Source organism: Puntigrus tetrazona, chromosome 17 (genome assembly GCF_018831695.1).
Source record: "Puntigrus tetrazona isolate hp1 chromosome 17, ASM1883169v1, whole genome shotgun sequence".
Taxonomy (NCBI): Eukaryota; Metazoa; Chordata; class Actinopteri; order Cypriniformes; family Cyprinidae; genus Puntigrus; species Puntigrus tetrazona.
Genome location: NC_056715.1, coordinates 11,814,635 through 11,841,915, shown reverse-complemented (window position 1 = coordinate 11,841,915; position 27,281 = coordinate 11,814,635). Strand labels below are relative to the sequence as shown.

General features: G+C 36.4%; 2 protein-coding genes across 2 annotated transcripts; one reads left to right on the top strand and one right to left on the bottom strand.

Annotated features, from left to right (window-relative positions):
- Nucleotides 1-1,164: 1,164 nt before the first annotated feature.
- On the bottom strand, nt 1,165-20,136 carry apoba (apolipoprotein Ba). The gene is made up of 29 exons (XM_043262659.1): nt 20,008-20,136; nt 19,309-19,362; nt 18,780-18,892; nt 18,259-18,404; nt 17,980-18,127; nt 17,638-17,790; nt 17,424-17,548; nt 17,098-17,186; nt 16,537-16,984; nt 16,314-16,428; nt 16,073-16,216; nt 15,669-15,874; nt 15,109-15,298; nt 14,837-15,016; nt 14,559-14,762; nt 14,291-14,458; nt 14,004-14,209; nt 13,659-13,841; nt 13,447-13,577; nt 12,683-12,893; nt 12,405-12,577; nt 12,141-12,316; nt 11,910-12,031; nt 11,274-11,647; nt 3,535-11,124; nt 3,238-3,349; nt 3,092-3,121; nt 2,818-3,004; nt 1,165-2,737 (listed from the first exon to the last, which is right to left on the bottom strand). Exons 1-29 carry the CDS (start codon nt 20,057-20,059, stop codon nt 1,517-1,519), a joined length of 13,251 nt encoding a protein of 4,416 aa, XP_043118594.1. The 5' UTR covers nt 20,060-20,136; the 3' UTR covers nt 1,165-1,516.
- Nucleotides 20,137-21,301: 1,165 nt separating this feature from the next.
- Nucleotides 21,302-23,474, top strand: c17h1orf115 (chromosome 17 C1orf115 homolog). The gene is made up of 2 exons (XM_043262279.1): nt 21,302-21,646; nt 22,473-23,474. Exons 1-2 carry the CDS (start codon nt 21,356-21,358, stop codon nt 22,608-22,610), a joined length of 429 nt encoding a protein of 142 aa, XP_043118214.1. The 5' UTR covers nt 21,302-21,355; the 3' UTR covers nt 22,611-23,474.
- Nucleotides 23,475-27,281: the final 3,807 nt, after the last annotated feature.

Sequence of the window (27,281 nt, the reverse complement as noted above, 5' to 3'; positions counted from 1 at the left end):
TGACAAGTGAATGAACGAAAGCCAAGAGAAATGGAAAACGTCTTTCCTAAGAAAGCACTTCATCATGAATATGGTAGCAGGCTACTGCTTTAATTCCCTTTATTCCAGGAGCAGATGCACAAATGTTGATAGTACTTTTGGCAAGACCAAAATAATCACATCCTGAACAACTGGATATGGAAATGCAATCTATCGATGCACCAAACAGATTTTATTCTTTTATTACACATGTACCTTGTCATCAAGCTTCAGGTTTTTAATATTAATGGTGGTGAAAGGGATCAGCTATCAAAAGCAGATATGTTATCCATCTGTTGCATTAGATTTAGATGGCGAAATTAATATTTGAAAGTTTCTTGAGCAGAAACACATCATCTAGTGCCATAATGCAAAATTGTCGGCAAAATATTGACAGGAAATTCCTAAGAAACAACACGGGTGTTGATGCATGATGAGCGAGAAGACATTTTTTGGGTCTAAATATCACCATACACTTAGTTTGTGCCTGTCAATTTGGAAGAAAAAAAATTATGTACTGCATCCAGGTACCAAAAAAAAAACAAAACAGATGAGACCTACATCCTATCCTTCATACCCCCACTCTGGTGCTGATGACCTCTGACCTCGTCTGAAAAGACTGCTGTGGGAAAAGCAGCACGCACTTGGACACAGCACAGGCCCAGATTCCAAACAGGTGGCAGTCTCTCTGCTTAGCAACATTTGTTTTGGGGCTCTTTTGATGAGGTTATATGAAATAACGGCAGGAGGGAACTGTTCCCCGCCAGGTAACCAGGGGCAGTATATGGTGGGAATGTAACCTACTATATTAGACTGGTGTGACCATGCACTGAGTTGAGCGAAATGGCATGGCTGGTTAACCATTTATTATCTCACAAGGTGAGAGAAGTGAAATCTACAGCTGTGGGGCATTTGTTGTCATGAAGACATCGCCCTCTTTTGGCTAAAAGCTGTAAACACTATCACATATGCAACAGCATATTAATAACAATGTTAGAGATTTATAAAGGACATTTGCAAGAATTTCCATTTCCAAATACTCCAGTATTTGTTGCAGCACCAGCAAACCACTGACCATCTGAAGACCTGAGGAATGTTATGTACACACTTCACTAAAAAAGCATACAATAATTATGTAAACACTTGTTTTAGTGATAATCTTGGCACACTGCATATGGCTTTTACTCCAATTTATGTTATGTTATGCAGTTTTTATTCATGCATTTCTTTAAATACAATATTATGCAAAATCATATTAGCTTAATAATATTCTCAAAACACTGTTCACCAAAACAGACATTCATTACATATGTATATTATTTATAGTTTAATGTACTACAATTACATTACAATTAAATACTAAAATGACATACAAAAGTCCCCCCAAAAAAATCGAAAAAAAAAAAAAAAAAAAAAAAAAAAAAAAAAAAAGGGAAACAATAATAGACTGAAGAAATGGTAGACAAAAATCATAATGCTGAATTATTTGATAAAAGGTTTATGCTGTGCTGGGCCATTCGCTAAAAGATTTCCAATAGAAAGGAAGAGGAATATCCACATCTGTCTTTTTGTTTGAAACCCGTACATATGGCTCTGTATATGAAGGCAATGATTTCATTAATGCAGTGTAGCTCTTAAACAGACTACTGATATAAGTATCGACCACCATGAGAAGATCATTTAGATTAGAGATAAGCTTCTCCATTGAAATTTCATTGTAGAGCTCTTGGATTTTATTTTTACTGAAGTCTTTGAGCTCAGACAAACCTCTTTTAGCTTCCCGCATCCATTCACGAATCTTCTGCGTAACTTGTAAGTTCTCTGCCTCTTTGTAAATCCCATTGACATGAGAGGAAATTTCTTCCAGTTTTTCGGCCTTGAGAGATTTTAGGAACTCCTCTGTCTTCTGAATGTAAACCTTTACTGAGTTTAACAGGTCCTGAAAGACTTTTTCCACTTTGAGATTTTCCCATCCCTCCATCGCTTGCATAATCTGATTCTTTGCTGATTTCATGGCAGCCCTCAGATCTTTCAAAATGTTCTTCCCACTAATAACCTTAGTAGTACCAGGAACAGTAAATTCTACTTTGTTAATTTGACCTGAAACAGTGTCAGCAATTGCTTCCATAAGACTAAAAAACCTTGTAGTAGCTCTATCAATCAATTTGGAAATGGATTGCCTGATCCTATTGTACAGCTGTTGCCCAGTAAGCTTCTCCTCCAGACCTGGCAAGTGGAATTTGGTTTCCCTCAAGAACTTCATGGCAGCATCCAAAAGAACCCGCATGTTTGACTCATACTTCTGAAGAAATTCATTAGCACTGATGGAGAACCTTCTGCTCAACTCTTGGAGATCAATTTGGGGTACGTTTTCTAGCATTCTCCTCCACATCTTTTTACCCTGTTGTCTGAGCTGCTCAACTGAATTCTGCAGAGCATCAATCATGCGTGGAATTTCCTGGTAAGCTCTGTCAATGCCATTGGAGAGTGCGTTCTTCAGCTTTAGGGCAGCACGGTTCAGGTCTATGCCAAGGTAACTGACATGGTACTGGTTGATAAACTTGTGAAGAGATGCTATGATGGAAGGAAGTCTGTCTTTAAGGCCATTTATCATGTCTGATAGTCCATTGATATGATAGCCAACCTGAATACTCAGCTTTTCAGAGTTCTTTAAAGTCACCTTAAAAGTCATCAGGTCAGTGTCCTTGTCAGGGGTTGACTGGATAAACAATAAAGACATTTTGTTAGAACATTTCAATAAGCTAGAGAAATTGCTGAAATTGGTGATCACTCTCTTACCAAATATCTGCTGAACAGTTTTGCATAAAATTGAGATGGTGACCTTCTAGTGAATTGGAAACCGATGAAGCCGGTTGCTGGTGAGGATATAGAAGACGTGATTCCATTGTTGTGTGATGCATAACGAAAGCTCAAGTCAGCAAATGTCTGACTTATTAAATCAATGGCCAGTGTGTGTCGTGAGGGACTGTGGAGTAAAAAAAAATGTTGCTATATTGGTAAACAAAAACAAGGTATATGTAAAACAGACAGAAAAAAAAAATCAAGAGATTACCTGGAACCTGAGGACTCATCCCGTCTTATTCTAAGGAAACATCAGATTATTAGGATTATTAGGATCAGATTATTAATAACATATTATTAGGAAACTATTATAGACTTTATAAATGTGTGTGTAGATTTGAGATATGTTGCTCTTACCTTAGATTTTGACGAAGATCATGCTTCCAGTTTACATTCACATCCTGATGAGTGAAGGTACTTTTTCCATCTAGACCCACAGCTCCATTCTCAAGAATGATGGTGGCAATGGCTAAACATGTGAAATTAAATAACTGAAATATTAATATTAATTTATAATATTCATTGACAAACATTGCACAATGATTGACAGGTAAATTGTATATATTCACATTTAATTACTTGTTTAGAATTATATAATATTATGTGTGTTCTATTAAATACTCATATGAATGTGCAAAAGCCTTTTAAGCTTACCATCCAAGTTATACTCCAGGAAAACCATGGTGGAAGTGCAGGTGGATTTCAATGAGCAAACAATTCCTGACTCTGTGTTTTCTATATTTCCAGTCCATGTATTGTTATAAACTGGAGAAAACACTTTGACAGTGGCCGACAGAGAACCAAATGTTGGAATAAACACACCAGCTGGGAGATAGAGTGATATCTCTGGGACTTCAATTTTTTGTTCTGGGAAGACAACATCTGGCAGTTCAAAGTGATATAGTGTTTTTGTGATGTCATCCAGACGAATTGGGTAGTCACCGATGTCAAATACTTTTGGAAAGGTAAATGGTGAGATGGAGATTTCAAACTGTGGAAAACTGACATACAACTGAGCCATTTTGTCTTTCAGATATTTCGTTTTTGCATTAATGCTAGGGATTTTCACTTTTGGTAAACCAGGCAAAGTAATATCAAAGGTAGGTGTACTGATATCATTGGGGATTTGTAGATTTGTCAGATCAATGACAAAGGATGGTACATGGAGAGTAGTCAAAGGTATGGTAAAATCTGGAACAGTTATTAATGGTGGTATTGAAATATAATCTTGCAGGTCAGGCTCTTCAAATCGCATATCCACTTCCCTAATCATTTCCAGAAGTTCTTTAAACCAATTAGGAACTCCAAATGTTATCTGTGGGATATTAAACGTGACTCCATTTTCAAATAATTTTGTAGGTAGTGCAAATAATGTTCCCTCCATGCTCTTGGTGTATATCACAACAGTTGAAGCATTGAGGAACTGCAATTGGTCAGAACTGGTAACCTCACCAAATTTAAATATGTCCCATAAACTCTTATGATAGACTGGTAATTTGACAGTCCTCAGAAATGCAACATTCCCTTCAATGGATTTTGACAATTCCATGCGGATTTCAGACTGATCGTTTGATAGTGTCAGATCAGAGGAATGGATCAATGTTGCTAATTGTTCCTTACCACTCCAAAGTAATTTTTGTTTGTCTGAAGTGATGGAAAGATCTGCGTTCTGCACTATGCCAGCATGTCCGAGATTACTTGGTTGTGATATGTCAATGTCAAAATTAGATGACAAAGTTGTTAGTGGAACAAACTCAAGTGTCGCTCTTATATTTTGCTTTCCATTTGTTGAAAATGATGCAATACTTGCTGCATTGGTGCCTGTGTATGTCATTGTAGCATAAACACGCCGCAGAGAAGCTTCGAGTGCGAGGTTCTTAGTCGCGTCCATATTCCAGGAACCAACATTGTTGTGATAGACCTTAGAGCTTAGATCAGTTTTTAGTGTGGAACGAAGACCATTGGCATTCAAATAAATAGTTGCTTCATTGTCCAAAGATCCAGCGAGATTTGTACTTTCCATGATGGTTGCATCTGTTGTTCCTTTCCAAGTGCTCTCTAAAGAGAAGTAAGATGGCAGCACCTCGAGAGCAAAATTATGATCAATGCCTCCAGTGCCTTGCAACTCAATTATGGGAAAATTACAAGTGTAGCTAACTTTGATTTTAGTGGCTATATTAGGTTTAGATTTCGTATTACCTCGGAGCACTTGATTTAGGTCCATCGTAAAAACGGGGAGATTAACTTTTGCCACGTTTGTTAAGGAAGCCTCCATATTCCTTTTGGTGAGGCTCACAGTGCTTTCATGACTATATTCAACATTCATATGTACAAAGGACAGACTTGTAGCCATCTTCAGACCTCTCCTTTTATTAATGGTGGTACTGCCATCAAGTTTACCTTTGAGGACATCGAACACAGATGTTGACGAGACATCAAATTTGATCAAAACATCAGACTGATTATACAGGCCCCCATTGGCATTCAGAGTTATTACGGGGGATTTGACTGAGAGCTCGTACGTCATATTTCCAAATGCAGGTATCATTATGTTATTCTGAATTTCTGGTATTGTAAATGAGGGTAAGGTCAAGACTCGAAGGGTCTCGGGGACATGCAAGACTGGTAGCGCCAAAGATGGAAGCACAAGGGTGTATGATGGCACAGAAAATCCCATAAAAGGAACTTTAAAACTTGGTGTGCTTACCTCCTTGGGTATGAAATAACTGAATGCAGGCAATTCGGCTCGGAAGGCTGAAACCTCAATGTTTAATACAGGTATTGTGTATCCAGGAACAGTGAAGTATCTTGGTGGCTGATTTGATGTGTCAATTTTGTATTTTTCATACTGAATTCTGGCTTCATCATAGGAATTGGTGAGGGCATCCAAAATATGGTCTCGTCCGAGTTCAAAATGCAGACTCAAGATCTTGACATTTTCAATGAAGGCTTCATAGATTGGCTCAAGGTTTAGATCAAATGTGTGTTTATCTGGGTTTTTTTGATACAAAAGCTTCAAATCAATGTCAAATGATTGTTGAGGAGTGGTCAGAAGGTGTTTCAGACCATAATCTTCCCAAAGAGAAAACTCTTCAATTTTTGATGTTTTCATATTCAGGTATGGGATTATAATTTCTGGGACACTGAGTGGAACTGTCAAAAAGTCAAGATTGGCTTCACCATCAACAAAAGCATAGATTACAGCTTCATTTTCATTGTTATCCAAGGTAAAGTTGTGTTTATATTTGTACTGATTGAAGCGAACCAGACCTACCCAAAAAGCATTTTGCTTATTGGAGTTCAAAGTAAATCCAAAGTCATCTTGAAGATCAATTTTTCCAGTCAGCTTCAGGGGCAAGAGAATTTTAGAGTTCCCCTTATTTCTGCAATCAAGTGTGAGCTCAAATGGTTGAGCCAAAAACTCACAAGCATTGGATATACTTCCACTCACTTTTCCAATGAGCTCAGCCTTATGTGAAATTCCTATTTCCATTCGGACATCCTCCATTCGAGCCTTTCCTTTAAGTGTTAAAATACTGCCCTTAATGAAGGGCGCTTCGGTCTCAGCCCTGGCATCAACTGAGATGTGGCTCAGAATGACAGACTCTGCATTAACCGACTGCTTCATCTTAAGGTTTCTGCTGTTTGTTTCTCCATCAAAATTAAGCTTTGCTGTGCCAGCATTGACAGTGAACTCCAAATTGCTCTTGTGTGTAATTTCATCAGAATAGTCATTAATAGACTTGGCAGTCCTTGTTGGACTTGATGGAGACCATTTTCCACTTCCCACTGTTCCAACTGTTAAGGATATTGTCCCGGATTCAAATCGAACCTCAGATTTTTTGGTTATTATAGCCTGACTGGAAAGATCTATGGTGGGGATGTTCAGATTATGGGTGTAAATTGTGTCCATATTTGCAGAAATTCCATTCTTTAAAGCAATACCTACATCATTAATCAAATCAGCTGTGTATATACGAGTGGTAAATCGGGCAGCTGTCTTGGTTGTTGCTTCCGCTGAAGTACCACTGAAGATTACAGAACCCTCATGGTCAATTCCAAAGGCAATGTGACTGACTTTCATTGTATCACTAATAACCATTTTTCTCATTTTTGGAGCTTCAATCTGAAACATTGCATCCAAATTATAATCAAGGAATTCAAGGTTTCCCTTTGACTTTCCTTTTGAGTTCAGTGTAGCTTTAAATTGTGGAAATTTTGGTGTTCTTGTTGTGTTCTCAAATGCTGCTGATGTCATCAATGTATAATGAGGAGAATCTACTTTCAATTCCCCATAAAGTTTGCCAAAAGCTGGTAGACATGGTTCAAATGAAATTTCAGGGATTTTGACTTCAGGAATGGGCAACATGGTGATCTCAAAACTCTCCAGTTTCAGTTTTGGAACAGTGATCTCTGGGAATTTAATCTCTAAAAGGGTGATCTCTGAGAGAGTAAAATCAGGCAAGTCGGAAAAGTAAAGAGCACGTAAGTCCCCAAAGATGGCATCAGGATCCACTTCTGGCACTTCTATCTGGCGAACTTTGTCAATGAAGTCAATAATGCTCTGCTTGATTTTATCAAAGTCAACTGTGATGGAAGGAAAATTGAACAGGTCCAGAATAGTGAATTCTGGTATTGTTATAATTGCTGGAATTGTAATATCATGTATCCTTGCCATTTTAATTTTAAAGGCAGGAACCTCAATAGTCGTGAATGGAAGAACAAATGTGGGAACATCAAATTCTGCTGTCTTTAGAGCATTGAGAACTCCCTCCACAGCTTGACTGATTTGATTGAGGAACTCCTTATCTTCAACCATCTTCTTAATTTCATCAATGAGCTTTGTGAACTGCAATGAGATGTACTCGATCATATTGACATAAGCAACACTCGCTCTTTCCAAGTAAACCGAGATTTCATCTCTGATGTCCATGTCATTAATTCTTTGCCTCACATCATCAATGATGTCTTGGATCTTCAGTTTTATGTCTTTATATGCAGTAGTATCAATTACATCTATAACATTCCTGCAAACCTCAGCTATCCTAGTATTTTTCAGTTTATCCAAATAATCAACAACAGTCACTTGCATCTCTTTTATAAATTCTCTGGATGCCTCTATTTTTTGTGGAATTTCATAAACTTCATTTATCTGCTTGTTAATATAATTAACTGCATCCTTAAGTTTTTCATTTACTTCATCAACAAATGTGTTGTAATCAAAAGTTCTTAAGGTCTTTAAAATCATGAGAATGTACTCATTTAAATCATCTAAAATCTGTTTGAAATCCATCAGCTTTAACAGAGAAACAACGCTATCTAATACTTCCATAACCTTATCTGAAATGTACTCAAACTGGATAGATTTTAAAGTATCCACTAGAGCCTGTACTAGCTCTTGGATTCTATACTGCTTGACTAATATAATGGCCTGCTCCACAAAAACTTCAATTTTCTTATCAATTTCATACCGTAAAATAAGCTCTTGTGCATTTAAGTATACTCTGTTGATTTTCTCTGGAATTTCGTACTCCTCTATCCAGTTTACAATGACATCTTTTGCAGTATCCAGCACTCTCTCTATGTCTTCATATGGAATTTGATCAGATAGTTCTTCCACATATTCAGTCAAATCAAATGAGATGATATAGTCTCTCAGACCCTTAAGTAACATTGTGATGTCAAATGTCTCAACAATCTTCTTCAGTTCACTCAGCTTTTCCTGAAGTTTGGTTTTAATTTCATATTTTTCATCCAGTTGCTTCAACCAAGCAGCACTGCTGTCCTGCAGCTTTTGTAAATCAATCTGTCTTATTATATCTTCAATACCATCAATGCCTCTGATGATTGTTTTGGTTATTTCATACTTCTCATCAAAAGCTTTAAGTTCGTCTTCAATTTGTATCAAAATGTCAGAGACATAATTGGCCCACGATCCACTTTTAATGCCATCTTTGATTTGAATCATCAGATCCCTAATCTTTGTTGCTAAATCAATAATATTCTTTTTTGAAGACTCCTTAAATTTCTCAGCATATGCATCAAGGTCGTCTATTGATATAGTGTAGTCATGTATTAGGGAAATCAGCTGGTCCTTGACAATGTTGACTTTATTCTCTAGGTCCATGTCCAGTATGATGTCATTCACTTTTGGAGGGAGTTCATCCAACTTGTTCCTGAAATGACCTATCAAACTACTGATATCTAAGCTGTTGAGGTAGTTTTGGAGGGATTCAAATGTATGCAGAATTGCATTTTTCATTCTTTCAAAGGCAGCAGGGAAGTTCTCAATGAATGGAAAATGAATAATGTGACAATCACTGTTCTTATCATATTTGACAAACCCAGAAGCACTAAACTTTTGATTGTCTAATGGAATATCACCAGATTTTGTTCCCATGTTCAAAAGATTAGTTTGAAGCACCCCTGACAGCTGGACACCCATCTCATCTTCTTTGTTGTAAATATTGACATCTTGGTTGTAGGCATGATTATTTAGCTTCGACTTAAACTTCCACAACACTGACTGTTCATTAGGTATCAGCAAGCTGTCAAACTTGTTTTCAATGTGTGTTTCAGCTGACTCTCCATTTGGCAACACGTGTACAGCAGAAGCTCTGTATTCATGGGACTTAGCAATTGCCAGTGGTTCAGCTTTCAAAAGGAACTTACTGTAGAGCTGACCAGTGTGTTTTCCATAGAACTTAACAGTGCCATCGCTGTTCAAAATGGCATCGATCGTAAGACTAAATGGCATGGCCATTGTGCGAATGTTATTTTCAAGACGTAAAGATTCACAATTTACTTGAGTCTTACTGTTCATAACAGAAGACAGTCCTGCAAAATCCAAGTCAAAGTTGTTACTTATCTGGGAGTCTAAAACTTTTGCTGTTGTATCGCACTTGATGGTACCAGCCATATCTGCGTAAGTAAATTGACAGCTGTGTTTAACATTATCCTCTTCCCCATGCTTGCCACTGAAGCTTCCAGCTACATCCATCTTAAATGGCTCCATTTTAAGGTGGCCATCGCCACTCAGTCCAAAATCAAACATCTCAAGTTTATTATTTGCACTTATCGATGTGACAAAGGGTCTCATATTAACCTTAATGTCGTGGTTGTAAGATGCTCCATCACAGATGAAATTGTCAGTTTTGGAGCGGAAAGCCAATGTCCATAAAGTTACAGTAAGGGTATGTGTGCACTCCGATCGCATTTTCTGTAATGTACCCATCAAGGTATTAGATAGACTCAATCCTTGCTTATTAATACCAAAGTTCATTGTGTTTCTTGCAGTTCCATCAAAGGCATTGCCTTTAAGAACGCTGGTTAGATACACTTCTTTGGGTGAAATCTTACCCTCCGCACTGAGCTCAACTGTGTTATCCTGGCCTGATCCTTTTGATACAAGAGACATAGAGGCTCCATCACCATCAATACCAGCATTGATGGTACTCTCTAAAGTCAAAGTGTTTGCCTCAAGGGTTGTCATGCAACTGGTGGTCAAGCCATTTGCTCCAAAAGTAAGTGTGCCTTTGTGTGTCCCACGTCCATCTTCGAAATTCAACAATCCTTCTATGTTAATTTCAAGGCCGTTACTGTTGAGGGACCCAGTAAGGAGGGAATATGCACGATGTGTTGCATCATCCGCCTGGGTTTCAACTTTCAGTCTGGCTTCTTCACTCATGACATCAAGTTCAGCTTTACAGTGCAAAGCTTTTCCAAGGCCGGTTGTACTACCATCTGACTTCACAGACAGCTGGCCTTTCTTGTGCTTTAACTCTGCAACATGCTTCAGAGCATCATTTTGCGCATTTGTTTTGGACAAAAGCGTCAGCTCTCCATTGACATAGGATCCTTTGATCACATTTTGACCCTGGATGACTGAGGAGTCAAACTTTAATGTGGACTCTCCTTTTCCTTCTCTTTTGAGCATATTGTAGATATAGGATTGGCTGAGGGTGGAGTTGGCATAGAGAGAGCCTATCCTGATAAATCCATCAAAGTTTCCATCTCCAATGATCTCATCATTCATGGATGCTGACTGAGCCGAATAATACACAGAGGTATACAGACCAAGTGGACTAGATGCTTCAATCTTGTAGTTGGTCCTACCACTGATTTTATCAGCCATACTCATGGTTTCAAAGACACTCAGGCTGGCATCAAGTAAGCAATGATTGATAGATCCATTTACAAGGTACTTCAGAGTATCATTGACTGTACCAGTGATCATGCCAATACCTGTAATAATGTGAAGGGGGGAAAAAAATATTTAAATACAAGTAAAGGTAAAACACAAAACAATAAATTTAATATACCATAATGACTGTCAACTTTATATAATTATATTAGGTCATATTAGGTCAATATGATTTTGATGTCTTTAATACCTTCAATTTTGTATGACAGGGGTGTCACAGGGCAGCTGCCCATCATTTTGTACTTAGCAATGTAATTGGGAACATCAACAGTGTTGTTTCCCCCTAAGATAGAGCCCTCCCAGTCATAAAAGTTGCTGTTCATCTTGACAGACAATTCTGCTACACCTAACATGGGTAAGGAGAAGTCCAAAGCTCGGGGAATTGTGAATGATGGAATCTTGTAGTTGTTCTCAGTAATATCCAGGCCAATGAGGGGAATTTGAATCCGTGGGAGTGTGAGGGTGGGAGGGATGTTGAGTTCAGCAGATGACTTTCCTCCCAAGAGAAGAGGAAGTGAAATAGAGATTCTGCCTTTGTTGAACTGGTATCTCAACAATGCATCACTGAACACAAAAAAGAGCAAAAGTTATAGTCAATATCACTGCATATAATATACCTGTATATAAAGATGAGTTTTTAATATGAAAGTTTTTAATATAAAAAAAACCATTGTTTTTAATAATATTGCATAACATATTTGTCTTTTGTCTTCAGATTTGCATGCCCCTATCATCTATATATAGGCCTCATGTAACAATTATCTTCTGCCCTATATGATTTTATTTTATTTTTTTATGTAAAAAATAACAAAAAGTTACCACTTACGATTTAAGGTATAATTTTTCTGGCAAAGATGGCAAGGTGAGCTCTTGTGTGCTTCTCTTGCTCCTCTGTACATTTACAAATGTGCTGCCTGCCTCTAATTTATCCAGCCAAATATTCACTGCCTAGGGACAAAAAGATTGATTATGAAATGTTCACTTTCAACAAAGCCATTCAAAAATTGTAAAAGACATGTAATTCATACAAATCTCAAGCTTGATTTGTTGAGCTTACCTCTAAACCTTTGGAAACAATGTGACGAAGTTTCATGTCAGTCTTGGTGACTTTCTGATCAAGGACATCATCAATTCTTGCTTGCAGCTGGCTACGGTACTCCTCCATATTTGGGAAAAGTTTAACAACTTCAGAGTTTATGTCTGACTTAATTTCAAGTTCAACCTTGTTATTATCTGCAGAGTCACCAAGAAACTTGTTAAAAACCCAAGGAAAAATTAATTCTAGGAACATTTGCTTCATTAACTCTGTGTGCTTGATTACCATATCTGAGGATGGCTTTCTGCAAAGATGTAGTCTCTGGCATGTTAAAGGCTGTTTCAAACTGCAGGATGAGCCCGTTGTTACTCTTTAGGGTGGCAGTGGCAGAGGTGTCCATCTGTAGTGCTGGCACTGTCAACTTAAGCTCAATCAGACCGTCCCTCATAGACTCTAACCTGATAGATTAAATATAAATTAACATCAGACTGAGACTGCTCGTATATGTGTAGGTCATAATGTTAAAATAAAAGTCTTCTAGATATAAAAAAGAATTACTATACCTGGCATGCCCAACTAGGGAAAGCTGTGGAATGTCTTTATTAGTAACATCAATTGTAATGCCATGCATCTTCTTTCCTTTAGTACTGCTATCTATAACCGCCAACTTAATCCCAGCTTCAAGGTCATAATCAGGGATCTGAAGGTCAGTGGTGAGAATGCTCTTATTGCGGTTGTATTTCAAAACTGCTGTGGCTTCAGTTGGCTCAGCACCTTAAAAAATAAGAACATATCTTTAGACAGATTTCAAATACGTACACATTAGATAACAAATAAATTTAAGAGTGCATGATTTCCTGAGTTGACATATTTTCCATTAAACAGCCTATACTACTTGTTAATTTGTTGCGTGTGGATGTGACTGGGTAAAATCTGTGTAGTGCAAGATCATTATCACTATTTGAAGATTCTTATGCTCACCAAAGTTGCATTTATTGGAACAAAAATACAATAAAATCTGTAATCTTGTAAAATATTATAACAATCTGAAAAAAATGTATTATGTTTACTCTGATACATTTTGCAGGATTTTTTGATGAATAAAAAGTTCATCAATATTTTGTTATAAAATACAAATATTTTGTAAGATTATAAATGTCTTAACTGCCACCTTTGATCAGTTAAATACATCACTGCTTAAAGCATTAATTTTTATGAGCGTTTCAAATTTATGAATATAACCTCAAAGACGTAAAAAGTACAAAACATTTGAATTGAATTTGAATTTGAAGCATAAAGATAAATGTTCGATTGTTTGAAGACTTACCTTCAGCCTTGAAAACAATATTTACAGAGTCAACTTTATGGCGCCCCTCCTTTCCTTCCCTCAGTAATGCATAGGCAATGGTTGCTGTATACTCAGGCACTTCACCTGTAGGTTGAAGTTCCAGAGCAAGCCTGGGAAGAAATTATTTATTTTTAAGTGCATAGACCTTGGAAGTAAGCTGTCTGCATACTCTCTATCTACCTATTCCTCACCTTGTCTCTCCTGTGAGAGGATAGTATGGGGCATTATTAGTGGAACTAGCATTTGAATAGCGTAAAATAGTGCAGTAATTCATTCCAGGAAAGATGGGATTACACTCTGCAGAGTCGGTTCTGTCCTCTACCATGGAGGGGACAATCTTAGTCTGAGTGGAGGTCATTGAGAGCAACTTATTGCTGTAGTGGGAGAGAGAGAAAGATTCCATTCTATTTTTTTTGTACAAAATACTGTACTTCTCAATCAGTAGTACAAAATAAAGTGACTCCTTAAATGTGTTAAAATTTTAATCCGTGTTAAGAGAGCATTTGATAAGGATTCAGAGAGTTCAGATGACCTACCTGATGCTAAAGAGCTGGATGTTTCCCTGTGGTGCAGGGATGGAGAGCTTGATCTGACTGTCACTTACAGTGACCTTGGCATTCACAGCACTTTCATGGTACATGTTTGTGTGTGTTTCAATCCCAGCTGCCACAAATTCTGGGATATAAACACCCATTTGGGTAACAAACTCCATTCCTACAGATGGCATGAATGAGAGCTGTTGCTGTGAACAATAACAGAAAAACATCAACAATCTGCTTGTGTGACACCACAATATTCACACTAGACTAGTGAGAAGGATTACCATCATGCGGTCAATGGTCAGGCCTCCTTTGGCTCCAGGGGCCAGAACTCCAGATAGGGAAAGCTTCAGTGGAAAACCAGCACATGTAGGTAGCGTAAAGGCTTTGTCCAGGAACATATAGTGGACAAAAAGTTCATTCTCTAAGCCAGATATCAGCTTTCCCATAAACTGCAATAAAAAGAGATTAACATACCACAGTTAGATTTAGTTGAAGAAGATAACATAAGTTTATATATCATGTTTTCAAAATCTATTAAATAACACTTACACTCACAGACATCGACTTAAATGTTTCTGTGTATAGTTTAATGTAGCGAATGATGAGATTGAGCTCATTAGTCTTCAAGTATCCTAGTTCAGTTCCCATAAATCGCAAGTAGGCCAAGCCTTTAGGGGCATCTTCAATCTGTTCAAGCCGTTTTTTGAACTCTGAGAGGTATTCTTCAACACTCCTCATGATATCCTGAGGGACCTAAGGGAGAAGATGTTTTTAAGCTTATTTGGATGGATTTTCATTATACACTAAAATAATTCTTTATTACATACCTGTCTTTTCATCCTTTCACTTCTTAATGGGGAAATCCACTTTTCCAAAACCCTTTTAACGGGATGTGGAATCTTTTCATTGACCCAGTACATGGCTTTCGAGGCGGTATCAGGGAAGAAACCATTTTCACCAAAGAGAACTTCAATGGCCGGCTCAAAGCCTTCACCTTCAAGACCAATCTAAGAAAGAAGCCAACACATGCACTCAAAAGGGAAAATATGGACACAACATATTGAACATAGAGACTTTTAATTATAAACTCATACAGTACCTCAAGTATTTCTGCATTGAATGTGTCAAGTGTGGTGGCTAACATGACTTCTCTGGGCATGTAATTGGCAGAGTCAAAAATCATGTTGCTTTCTACTGAGCCAATTTTGTAGTTATGTGAGAACTTTGTAAAGTCTGTAGGGTTGAAGCTTGCATCCCCCCTTACAGCTTTAAGAATGTAGTCTTTTGTTCTAAAAATAAACAAAACATAAATTTATTAGAGATGCACAATACATCAGTCCCTATATTAGTTATTTACCAGTAATATTATGCTTATTTTACATTTAAATTACCTGTCACCATCTAATGGTTGCTTAAATTTCTATTTAAAAACAATATCAGTTTAATAACACTGTAAAATGCCATTTTTTGTTTGATCTTAGAATTTAGATCTTAGAAAGATAAAATCTTTAATCTTAACATTGCTAAAGTTTCAAAAAGTTTTGAACATTATTGAACATTTTCAATGTTTTTCAATAAAAACATCAAAATAAAAAGATTTCAACTACAAGGTACTTAATATTAAACAAATACAAGCATTTTAAATATTAGTGTACTTACGAGCTCAGGGTCGGGTCTTCTAATTCCAATATATTAGCGATATGGGAGGAGACAAAGCTTTTAACTTGCTCATTTTCCTCACTCTTGAGTGTCCTCAGCACCTTGTTAGCCTCCTCTGGGTTCTTCATGAGCATCAGGTATGCTGCAATGCGTTTCTGGGCCGGTGACTCTGAATTTTCATACTGTTGTAAAAGGGCAGTTTTCACCTAGTAACAAGAAATCAAATATCTATCACTTTAACAGTGAATCAAGATCATACTGTCTGGTTTTCATTTTAAATTAAAGTATACAAGTGCATCAAGTACTAAATTGAATTTAACAGGCTGACTGATGTATTTTTAAGAAATTCTAGTTTGGAATAAGAATAATTTAAACACTGTAAATCTTAACAAGAGTTGATTTACATCTGATTCCATTTCCATGAGTCTGAAAGCCTGGATAGCTGCTTTTTGTACTGGCAGAGAAGCGTACGTCTGGCCCATGCATTTTAGGAGAGAAGACTTCAAAGATGGGAATCCCTCCATGTACTTTCCCATGACACCAATAACCTATATGAGAAATTCTTTGGTCAGTATCAAAAAATGAATGTTCATTACATATTCATCAGATAAACAGATAAACAGTCTTGATAGACGTGATCCATACCCTTAATGTAAGGTAAGTACTGTCTTCATCTCCAGAACAATCACCTAGCATGAACTCCATGAATTCAGCTACTTCCTTAACTTCTGGCGTTGACGTTGCTTGGTCTTGAGGAAGTCTGATGGACATTCATCCAATAATATTTCAATTAACATAATCTGAACAGAACATCACATGACCTACAGTATCCTAACTGAGAAGCTGAGTAAATATCATTAGCACTTACTGTTTGACCGTGTTGGCAAGAGCGTACATGATGGCTTTGCTTGGCTTGTTTTGGGCCATGCTTAGCATATCTCTAACCTTCTGAGAGCTGGCCTGGGGTAAAAGACTCAAAGCATAAACTATAGCATCCACTTCTCTGGCTGACTCATCAAAGGTCCTGAGGATCTGCATTATGGCACTGGTACATTCATCGGTTCCACACTGAAAGAGCGTCTGCCACGTAAGCCACTCTGAGATCTTCATCATCTCATCAGCGGCTCCAGACAGTGTCTCGTTTTTCAAGCCACGGATTTCAGACACCAACTTGTGGAAGAGACTGGCTCTCTGTTGACTCTTTCCTGAGCTGCTAAGCATATTTAGCTCTCTCATTGTGGCAAGCACATCATCCTTTGACTGGACAGGAAGTTTGTCCTCCACCTCCTCTAAAAAGAGCTTCTTCTCAAGAGTGTCTGAAAAGAGCAAAGATGCTTGCTTATTCATATTTTCATACACCTTTCAAAATCTGAATCATTCTTGTAAAATATAAAGAATTTTTTGTTTTTTACAGCTTGATGCTACCCACCATCTTTGTTGAAATATCTGTTATTTATTTTCACTGAATCCTGTAGCGTTAAACTCTGTTTTACTTCTGAGGAGATACCATACTGCCCCCTATAGGAGAAAAATAACACTTCATTAAGATTGTAGAAGTGGGCTGTCATCATTCAATTGCTCCACACCTGGATTAACTGATATTGAATGAAGTCTTAACTCTCAAATTAAATTGATTGGTGCATAATATTATCATATTATCTATACATAGTATATCACATATGTGCTATGGCAGGTTTGACATCAATTGAGATGTCATCATTATGAAACAATCATTTCTTGGCAGAGATCACATACTCATGTGAGAACGGGATGAAGAGATGCTTCTCTGTACACTGAGCTTCAGTCATGTGCTTTCTCCTGTTATCAAACTGATAGTTGCAAGTCTGTGTACTGCTGATTAGTTTAGAAATAAGTCCATTCTGCAAAGATAAAGTTGTTTGAATGGAATTTTTGACTGACACGGACATGGAAAATAGATATCGAAAGAAATAAGGCATGCTTGACCTACCAGGCCAGGCAAGAGAGACAAGGGGCTGGTGGGGAGACTATAAGGTGAGAAATGGCTGCAGTCTGACAGATCTCTAACCACAGTTACATCTGTGTCAATATCTTTCCGTGAGTTGACTGTGACTTCGGTCTTGCATATACCATGAATTGTACTCTTAAAGAACAGAGAAGTAGTTAGGGAAAATCTATATCAAATCAATAGAATGAGATCAAAGTCTGAAATCACATTGAAAATCAGCATGTTTTGAACCTCGTATATATATATATGCATACACACCACCCATACAAAAAGTTATGTTAGACTCCATTCATGTGTGCACTTTACATTTATTTTTAATCTCACCATTTTTTCATTGTGTTCTTCCTCTAGGACTGGCACGAGTAGAGCAGAGATTATTCCTCTTTTGATGTTCAGTATGTTTTCTGGTTCATCCTTCTCTGGATAAATGGAAACACTGGTTACCTGCTCCACTACAAAATTCAGAGGGTTCCTGCAAAGAGGGTTTCAAAAATTAAATAACTCAATAACCAAAATAAAAGATGCATCATAATTACTTAAGGAGCCAAATGTATTTCCTCTAAAGGGAGGAATATGCTAGATATCATGGGCTGTTCCACATACTTCTCCATGGCAAGCTGGAAGGCCTCGGCTCCAGCAGCCTGTCTGTAAACAGGCTGACCCTGTGCATCGATGACGGACACCTCGCTCAGGACACATTCTGTTGTGCGAAGGACAAAGCTGCAGGACTGTGGGACCTCAATTTCAACCTGATAGTGGAGAGTGAAAATACAGGCATTGTCATGTTTTATCATGAACTAAAGTATTCTGATTAATTAGTTAGGCAGTACAGGAATGTATAATGATATAATATAATATAATATTAAACAGCATACATTTTTACAACAGTGATAATAAGAAATGTTTCTTAAGCACCAGATCAGCACATCAGAATGATGCTTGAAGGATCATGTGTGAAAATTCGGCTTTGTCATCTCATGAACAAATTACTTTTTAAAATATATTAAAATAGAAATTTGTTATTCTAAATGAAAAAAAGAAAAAAAATGAATGTATTTTCTTCCATATAAGCTGTCTTTAAATATATATGGACAGGTTATGCTGTTTTAAAGATTGTTTTGTACCTGACAGGTGATCTTTGGCCCATTCCTGAGGTTAGCTGTACCCGTCACCCCATTCTTGCTTTCAGCTGTATACTGATAAACATATTTTCTGAGGTTCTTGAACCTTGCAGACACTAGAAAAGAAAACAAGCATTTAATAATTGTACGTAAGTGTTACTATGATGTAAGTGATAAATATAACAACTTTGCTGTTGTCATTGTTTCACAGTTGTCTGGTTTCACATGTTTAGAGGTGATCATGATTTCTGCAGTATTTCAAAGTCAGTTCTAAGTAATCAGAGGAACTGGAGGCCTTTGGACCCCTTGTTGACAGAGTGGCACCTCTCTGATTCAATACTCTTGTACTCTCAGCATATACACAAGGTTCATGTACCAGGGTTCAGTGCTGCTATCTTCTGCTGTCGATATTAGCGCAGTAGGCCAGACTAAAGAAACTCATCTTCATTGGTTACAGACAGGTTAATGTATGTCAAAACTAACTGACCTAAGGTTAGCTAGATGAGAGTCAACATGTGAATCGGTCACTTACATGGACATATGGGTGTCTGTTCTTCTCCGCCGTCCTCCTCAACCTCAGTGTTTGCTTCATTAGGCATAGAAAGAATGGCAGAATGAAATACATGCTATTCTTGACAGAAAACAAAAAATTTGAATACATTTTTTTTTAGGAAAAGAGGTAACACTTGACTTTATACATTCCACTAACAGTAAGTAACTTTGCAACTATAAGTCAACTAGCAGTCATCAGAGTAAGTAGTAAGTATTTTATTTTGATGGGTCCACAACATACTGACTATCAGAAACTTTGCAAGTATATGTCAACTTATTCTGTTAACCCTAAACGTACCCTAATAGTCAACTCTGCAAGTTAGACATATAGTTACAAATTGTTGATAATTATTTAGGTAGTTGAAATGTATTTAGAAAGTTACTTAATTGGTAGATAATTAGTAGAATGTCTAAAGTGAACTATCAAAATAAAGTGTAACTGGAAAGCAGGAGCGAAGAAATGTCTGAATTAAATATAAGAACAGCGAGCATACTCGATTTCTATTCTGCAATATCTCAATATTACTTTGTTTGTACATTTTTCATAAATACTAATTGTATAAATATAGAAAAAGACCTAATGGTAATACAAGGATAAAGGTAAGCATAGCATAAACACTGTTTAGTAGAAATAAGTAGAAAATAAGAAAACTAGTGGTAGATAGATATAAACCCTTACCTGTCAATACATGTGCAAAAAGGATGAGTAAAAGACACAACTTAGTGTCCATCTTTATGGGCACTAAATCTTTTTCTTACAGTTTTTTCCCCCACTTTGTCTTAAATACTCCCACCCAGCCGAGCCTTTATAACACGCAACCCCCACCACACCCCCCACACAGACACACCACCAGGCCTCCAAATGAAACCTCCTCCAATCAGTCAAAAGATCACAAAAAGACATCTCTGACTTGTCATTCAAAGTTCAGCGCATGAGAGATATCAAATGTGAGAACACAAGGAAAAAAAGAGTTACTAAATGCAAGGCATAAATTATTGACTAATGAAAAACAACATGATTAAAATACAAAATTAACATTTTTTTTAAATATACAATTGCAAAATAAAAAGGTGATGTTTCATGGTCAAGTAATAGTTAATTGAGAATTTCTAGGATCTTCGCCCCCCTTTCCTGTTCTCTAAATTTCTATGCTGACTATGCTGATTCACAGATCTAATCAAGATGTTAATTAACGAACAGTGTATAGGAGTCCAAGCTGATACGTTAAACACGTAAAGTAAGTTTCATATAGTACATAGGAGTGTTGCATAATATATTCACAATTATCCTGACTGTGGGTGCAAAGTTAGCCTTTATATATATATATATATATATATATATATATATATATATATATATATATATATATATATATATATATATATATATATATATATTTAAATGCGCTTATCAGTAGAAACTGGCATTTTTGCAATAAACCTATTTATTCTATTACTTATAAACCTATTATAAGATTTCCACATCAAAACCTAAAATTCAATAATCTAACCAGAAGCTATTGTGGCAGTCTTTTTAAATGTAATAACATTCTTTTGCTTTAAGGAACATATTTCCCTCCATAAACTAAAAGGGGCATATAGACATACCTACTAACTCAATAAATCAGCAAACATCGCTATATTTGAAAAAAATAAACAATATAGTTCTAATGTGTTGAATGGACGATAGGCCTATAAAAATAAAAAAAGAGTTTCCTTTTTGACTATACATCTATACATTGTATCCATACACTCCATCATTCCCTCTCACACAAAAATCACATATCAAGGTGAACTTTGTTCAAGTTCTTTAGTTTGAAGTCATTAAATTATGTAATTGTATTTAATGCCAGACACTCCAAGACTTAATACTTATTCTAAAAAGAAAAGTGATTGGTTAACCCAGTCTACTCACGGCGATTGGCTAAACCGCTCAAGTGCGCATGCGCGTAATTATTCCGGTCAAAGTTCCGTGGACTTCGCGCCTGACGCCTTCAGCTGATTCCGATGGACAGTGCACTTTAGATATGAATAAAATGGCTCGAAAACGCGTCAAATTCAAGCGGAAATCAAAGCAAAAAAAGAAGGAGAAGTCTAAAATAGACCCTGCTAAAGACGATCAACCAGCTAAAGAAGAAGTAAAGGTTCAAGACGAGCCGCTTGTGCCGAACTCATCGACGCGCGTCAACAAGAACAAGTCCTCCAAACAAACAAAGCGCGTCGCGTTTCGTCCAGAGAAATACCAGCCGCTGCTTGAGGACGATGTTGTTGTTGACAATATCGAGAAAAAACAAGACAAATATAAGAAGTTAAGAAAAGTACGTGTTTACGTGTTTGTTTGTCTGATCACGATTAACATATTTAAGCTGCACAGTAAAAATAATACCGTCTGAGTATCTCAGAAACAATTGTTTGATATAAACACAGCTCATACAGAAATATCATTGAGGATTTTTAAAGAATCAACAAACTATTTGATCATTGTAAACACAGCGACCAAATCATTTTTTGCCTATATTATTATTATTTTATTATAAAATTATCCGTTTTAACTATAGATTCTCTTTAACAACAGGCTAATAATACTAATAATAGACCTTTAAAAACAAGCTGCTTCTTCTTTGGTACAGTATAAGTACTAGAGTAAATATAGCAAATATAGCATTAAACATACTTTATTAAAATAGTCATTTTAGTGACTTAATGGTTTATTAGGAGACAATCAAAATTAAGTGTTAACAGATATAAGTAGACAGTCTAATAATACTAATAATGATTGGGTAAAACTTTAGAATAGGTAAAATGTTAACTATAGACTAGGACTTCTTAAATTTCTTAATTTGCTGCTTATTAATAGTAAGGTAGTTGTTAAGGTTAGGTATTGGGTAGGATTAGGGATGTGAAATAAAGTCATGTAGAATAAAGCATTAATATGTGCTTAATTAGCACCAATAAACGGCTAATATTCTAGTAATATGCATGCTAATAACCAACTAATCGGTATAACCTTAACATAAAGTGTTACCAATCACTGGTAGTTGGTGTGTAGTTGCAAAGAAACTTAGAATGTCTAAAGTGGACTACCAAAAAACAGTGTTAACAAATATTCATTCATCTTTGTTTATCCACCTTTTTTTTTTACAGAATATGGGGAAAGCTCTTCGCTACAGCTGGAAGTGTCTGGTGGTTGGACTGCAGAATTTGAGCACAGCCTATTCAATGCCGCTGGGTGCCGGTGCCACAATAGTGCCAGACATCCACCGAGCCAGAGCAAACGTCTAAAACGTGACTCAAGACGAGCCGGTTACGTCATGTGTAGTACAGCAATCAACGATGGATCTCTATTTTTAATACAACCACTTATCAGTGATATGGAAATCTAATTTGGAGGTGTGTTTTTATTTATCTGGCACTGTTGTCAAGAGAGAATGGAATGGACAGGAATAGAAAATATTAAGTAGTAGATGACGTGATGGATATTCTTCTGGTGATGCATAACTTATCAAAACATTTAAAGGGATAGTTAGTCTAAAAATGATAATTGTATGATCATATACTCATACTCAAACCTGTATGAGATTGTTTTAAGTTGAAGATATTTTGAAGGATACTCATAATCAAACAGTTAATGGCCCCCATTCGCTTTAATATATATTCGCTATATAAAGTCAATGAGGACCAGCAACTGTTTGGTTCATCAAAATAGCTTATTTTGTGTTCAACATGAAAAAGAAACTCATACGGGTTTGAAACGATATGAGGGTAAGTGATTGATCACAACATTTTCATTTTTGGGTGAACTATTCCTTTAACATTACAGGTTTAGATCAAACATGTTCAGCAGGGAAACAAAGAAACGCTATTCTTCGATATGATGGGTAAAGCAAGTAGAATAATGATACTGTGGATGTCATGCCGGTGCAGTGCATATATTTAGTATGAAGACAGACAGAGATGTGTGGTGTTGACCAGTTGGAATGAAAAACGTTATGAAGTATGTTATGAGAGGCTGTATTGCTTCTCAAGATTGAATTATCCTTAAGAATGTTGCAAGTGCTGTTATATCAGCATAAATGTAATGTGAAACCACAATTTGTACCATTTTCCACTTTTTATGATTATACCTGAACAAATTGTTTTATTTGACATGATTTAGACTCAATTAAACAAAAATGTCGCTTTTAAATGTGCAAATTAATTTATTCACGTCAATAAAAAAAAAAAAATGAAGCAAATGAGTTGAACAAAAAGAAATAGCTTTGAAATGATTTCATGCCTGAAACATTCACTTGTTCACCAATAGGTGACAGCATTGTGTAGGACAACGGAAATTACTGAAAAATAATTTGCCCTTGCACAGCGAGGCAGACAGAGCATGTACATAATGAAACAAATGAATACAGAAATGTATTATTATAAGAAAATTATTATTATTATTGAATTAAAGAGGGCTCTGGGTAGCAAGGCGAAACTAAAAATCCAGACACACAAACAAGATAAGGATGAGAAATACTAAAGGCAGTTTTCTATCTTTCCCATGCACAATATTCTTCTCTTTCCTGTTTGATGTTTTCTGGGTTGTTCCATTTTTATTATTAATTAATTAATTTAATCCACATCATACACCAGGGATTTCCCCACAGGTTCGTTTCCAGTCATTTCATCATTACCTCAGATTCACCACTCACACAACACACCTCTCTGCTTTCATGTTTGGGGTCCGCACACACCGTAGCCAGCACTGAGCGCGACACAGTCAGCGCATATGAACTACATTCACCGCAACATACCGTGTAGTGTACGTCTACGCATGGAGAGCCACCAGACAAGTTCGAGGCGTTTGTAAAGTGAATTCAATATCCACGCCACTGTTGTTTCACAAAGGGAGGGATGGTAAAGTCAGCCAACAAGATGGCCATCAGCAAGGAGGGGAGCAGCTGTTACAGAGATAAGAATGTTTGAGACTTAAACTGCACTTTTTTTTATTTATCAGAGGGCGTTGGACAGGGATGCATGGCTGAAATGTGATCTATGGACCAAAGGAGATTAAAGGTTCATGGGTGTATTCAGCTGGCACTCTCCTCCTTACAGGTGCTACGGTAAAACTTGACTTAATAGGTGGGCTGTGATCACTCAGTTACGAGATAAGAAAAACCTCTTGTCGCCGGGCCGTTCTGCAGCATAGAGTGAAGAAATTTACATTTGTGTTTAATGTTTTTATCTACAGACCTAATAATAATAGTAGTCATCAATTCATAAAAGCCATAATAAAGAACCACGAATATATCTGTAAAGAAGAACAAAAAATAATAACAGACATATTAAACTCCTTTCATCTTCTATTCATACTTCATGTTTTGAGTTCATTTGGGAGGCATTTAAGACAATTACTTGCCACCAAAAACATATCAGCTGTAAATATTAATAGCATAACTTTTTTTTGTACCTTTCATGTACTTTTTACATTAAGCTGAACACAAATTTACATATTGTATAGACAATGTAGTTAAAAAAACCTGTTTTTGCATCCAAAGCGTCTTACTGATGAAGGTCATTTTCTTTCAAGAAGTTATATTCTGATTATTTTAATAATATTTTCGCTTTGATCTTATCAAGTTCTCGTTAACATTAAACGTCAAACTAATTCAAGTCAACATCAACAATTTTTTAAATGTCTGCCAATATTACACGCCGCTCTCAGTTGCCTTGCCATTATTTATGAGACCTCCCAAAAGCTGAATTTAGAAAGCTGAATCCAATTAAAAGACATGAAGCCACTGATGTTGTCTGATAAATGTGGTATTTACCTCCAGCTCCCTATATTCATTTTCAATTACTGTCAGTTTGTGTCGTTTAATAAATTTAAGCAAGGTGTTTTTGTTAGGGATAAAAACCCAAAGCATTCTGCTTTATGATGAGCAGGCTCTGATAAAAAAAGACAGCTGAGAAATTATTAGAAGCAGGAGGCTGCAATTATTAAAATCTGCCATTCAGTCCCAGAGTTTATCCATCTGCTGGTCAGCTTGGCCATATACGGGTTAATATCTGTCATGCAACTGCTTCAAAAGGATGCAATGACTTCATCATCTAAATAATCTGCCTTTGTCAATAAATACACTGGGTGCAAATTAAAAAGCAGAAATCTTCCCAGCACTTGAAGACATTGACAGATTGTGTTTCATAATGTCACAATCAAACACAGACTGACCGACTCTGTTCCAATAATAACATTTGACCTACAAAGAGGAACAAGAACCAGCGTTCTGGTGGAAGATCCGCAAAAACCCAATATAAGCATCAGCACTTGTTATGATATTTATATTCTCTAGTTCTTTAAATAGAAACGTGACTCTTATTTTTCTCATATACTGCAACAGAAGGATCCGAGTCAACAGGATATAACTGACAACATTCAACTTTCTGTTTTGTCTTGTTAAATGTATGAAACACAAACTGACATAAAATACTATTGATATTATATTAATAATATATCATTATATTAAGGCAGTCAAAAGAGTTGTAGGACTTAAAGTACGATAAAACCTCCAGTTACTTACAGATAAAGCAATATAATTATCTAATATAAATAAAATAATGATAACATATGTGCACATATATAAATACCAAAAGTTAACTCGTTTCATTCATACTCAATTTAATTCTATCCTTTCCTTTTATACATTTATAAACCTGCTTCAATTTAAGAAAAAGCTATTACATTTACATGCATTCATTCAGCAGATGCTTTAATCCAAATTCCGTCTGTCTATTGAAAGAGCTACTTGGTCTGTCTTTATTGTAAAGTCGTACATTTTAATAATAATAATCACAATGCTTAATGATGTCCAGACCACTTCGAGTTTAAACAAACATATTTCTGTTTTGGTGTCAGTTCAGAGGAGCCTCGTGTGATAAAGCGATGAAGCTACAAAAGACATAAAACATATTGTGAAACGCTGCGTCCGATTAATCAAATCACAAAGAGCCCAAACCTTAAACACCTGTTTTAAATTTACTGTTGCTCTTATGACACACCTGGAAATCTCTTGGACTGGCTTATTGATCACGGGTGGATGGTGCAGGGGCTCCTATCACGGAGGTCTCTGCTCCGGCTGGCTGAGTCACTGCTTCAGGCACCTTATTAATCAAACTACACCCACACTATCTCCAGCGCTCTGATACATCACTCTCTACAACTGACATTTAACTATCCGGCCACCAATCAAGAGCGCTGCTATTTAACCCAGCCCAATTTAACCTCAGCGTTTGGGCTCTTGCCCATGACACATTTTGCTGAAAAATGACAACATATGAAAACTGCAAAGACATAACGCTACGATTATAATACAGAAATTGAAGTGTATATATCACGGAATTTATTCAAATAATATAATACATTCTAATATTCAATTCATTCCAAAAGCAGAATTTTGAAGTGATTATCATTATTGTTATTATTATTAGTGTTGAAAACGGTTGTGCTGCTTATTATTGTTTTTGTTCAGGCTACTTTGATTAAAAAAACAGCATTCATTTAATATATACTTTTTTTGTAACATTCTAAATATATTTTACTAAATAGCTTTTGATCAGTTTAATATACATTCGCTGAATAAAGGCAATAACCTCTTTTTAAAAATAAATCAATATTTTCTGGTAGTTTATACAGCACTTTTTGTCCGTGCGATAGATCGTGCAGCTCCTTTGCGGCTTCAAAAAGTAAATTACATAAATTGCGTATGAATTCAGGAATGTTAGAAGATGCTCAGTGAACTGTGAGGTATGCCAGCATACAGGTGTGAATTATTGCTTAATGTAGATAACTGGGATCTGATAAGGACTTATTACTCACTTTAGGCCCAAAAATGTGCATCTGGGTCTAACTGAAGAATGGTTAGACAATGTATTCAGTGTCATCACAACAATAACGACTGTATCATTAGACATGTACAG

What these genes read in the sequence shown, in the direction of transcription:
- apoba (XM_043262659.1), bottom strand. Translation starts at nt 20,059, where the DNA reads ATGGACACTAAGTTGTGTCTTTTACTCATCCTTTTTGCACATGTATTG. An exon ending in CAGATATTTCAACAAAGATG is followed by an intron (nt 16,985 to 17,097) that starts GTGGGTAGCATC and finishes TGCTCTTTTCAG; the next exon opens with ACACTCTTGAGAAGAAGCTC. An exon ending in CCTGGAGTATAACTTGGATG is followed by an intron (nt 3,350 to 3,534) that starts GTAAGCTTAAAA and finishes TCACATGTTTAG; the next exon opens with CCATTGCCACCATCATTCTT.
- c17h1orf115 (XM_043262279.1), top strand. Translation starts at nt 21,356, where the DNA reads ATGAATAAAATGGCTCGAAAACGCGTCAAATTCAAGCGGAAATCAAAG. An exon ending in AATATAAGAAGTTAAGAAAA is followed by an intron (nt 21,647 to 22,472) that starts GTACGTGTTTAC and finishes TTTTTTTTACAG; the next exon opens with AATATGGGGAAAGCTCTTCG.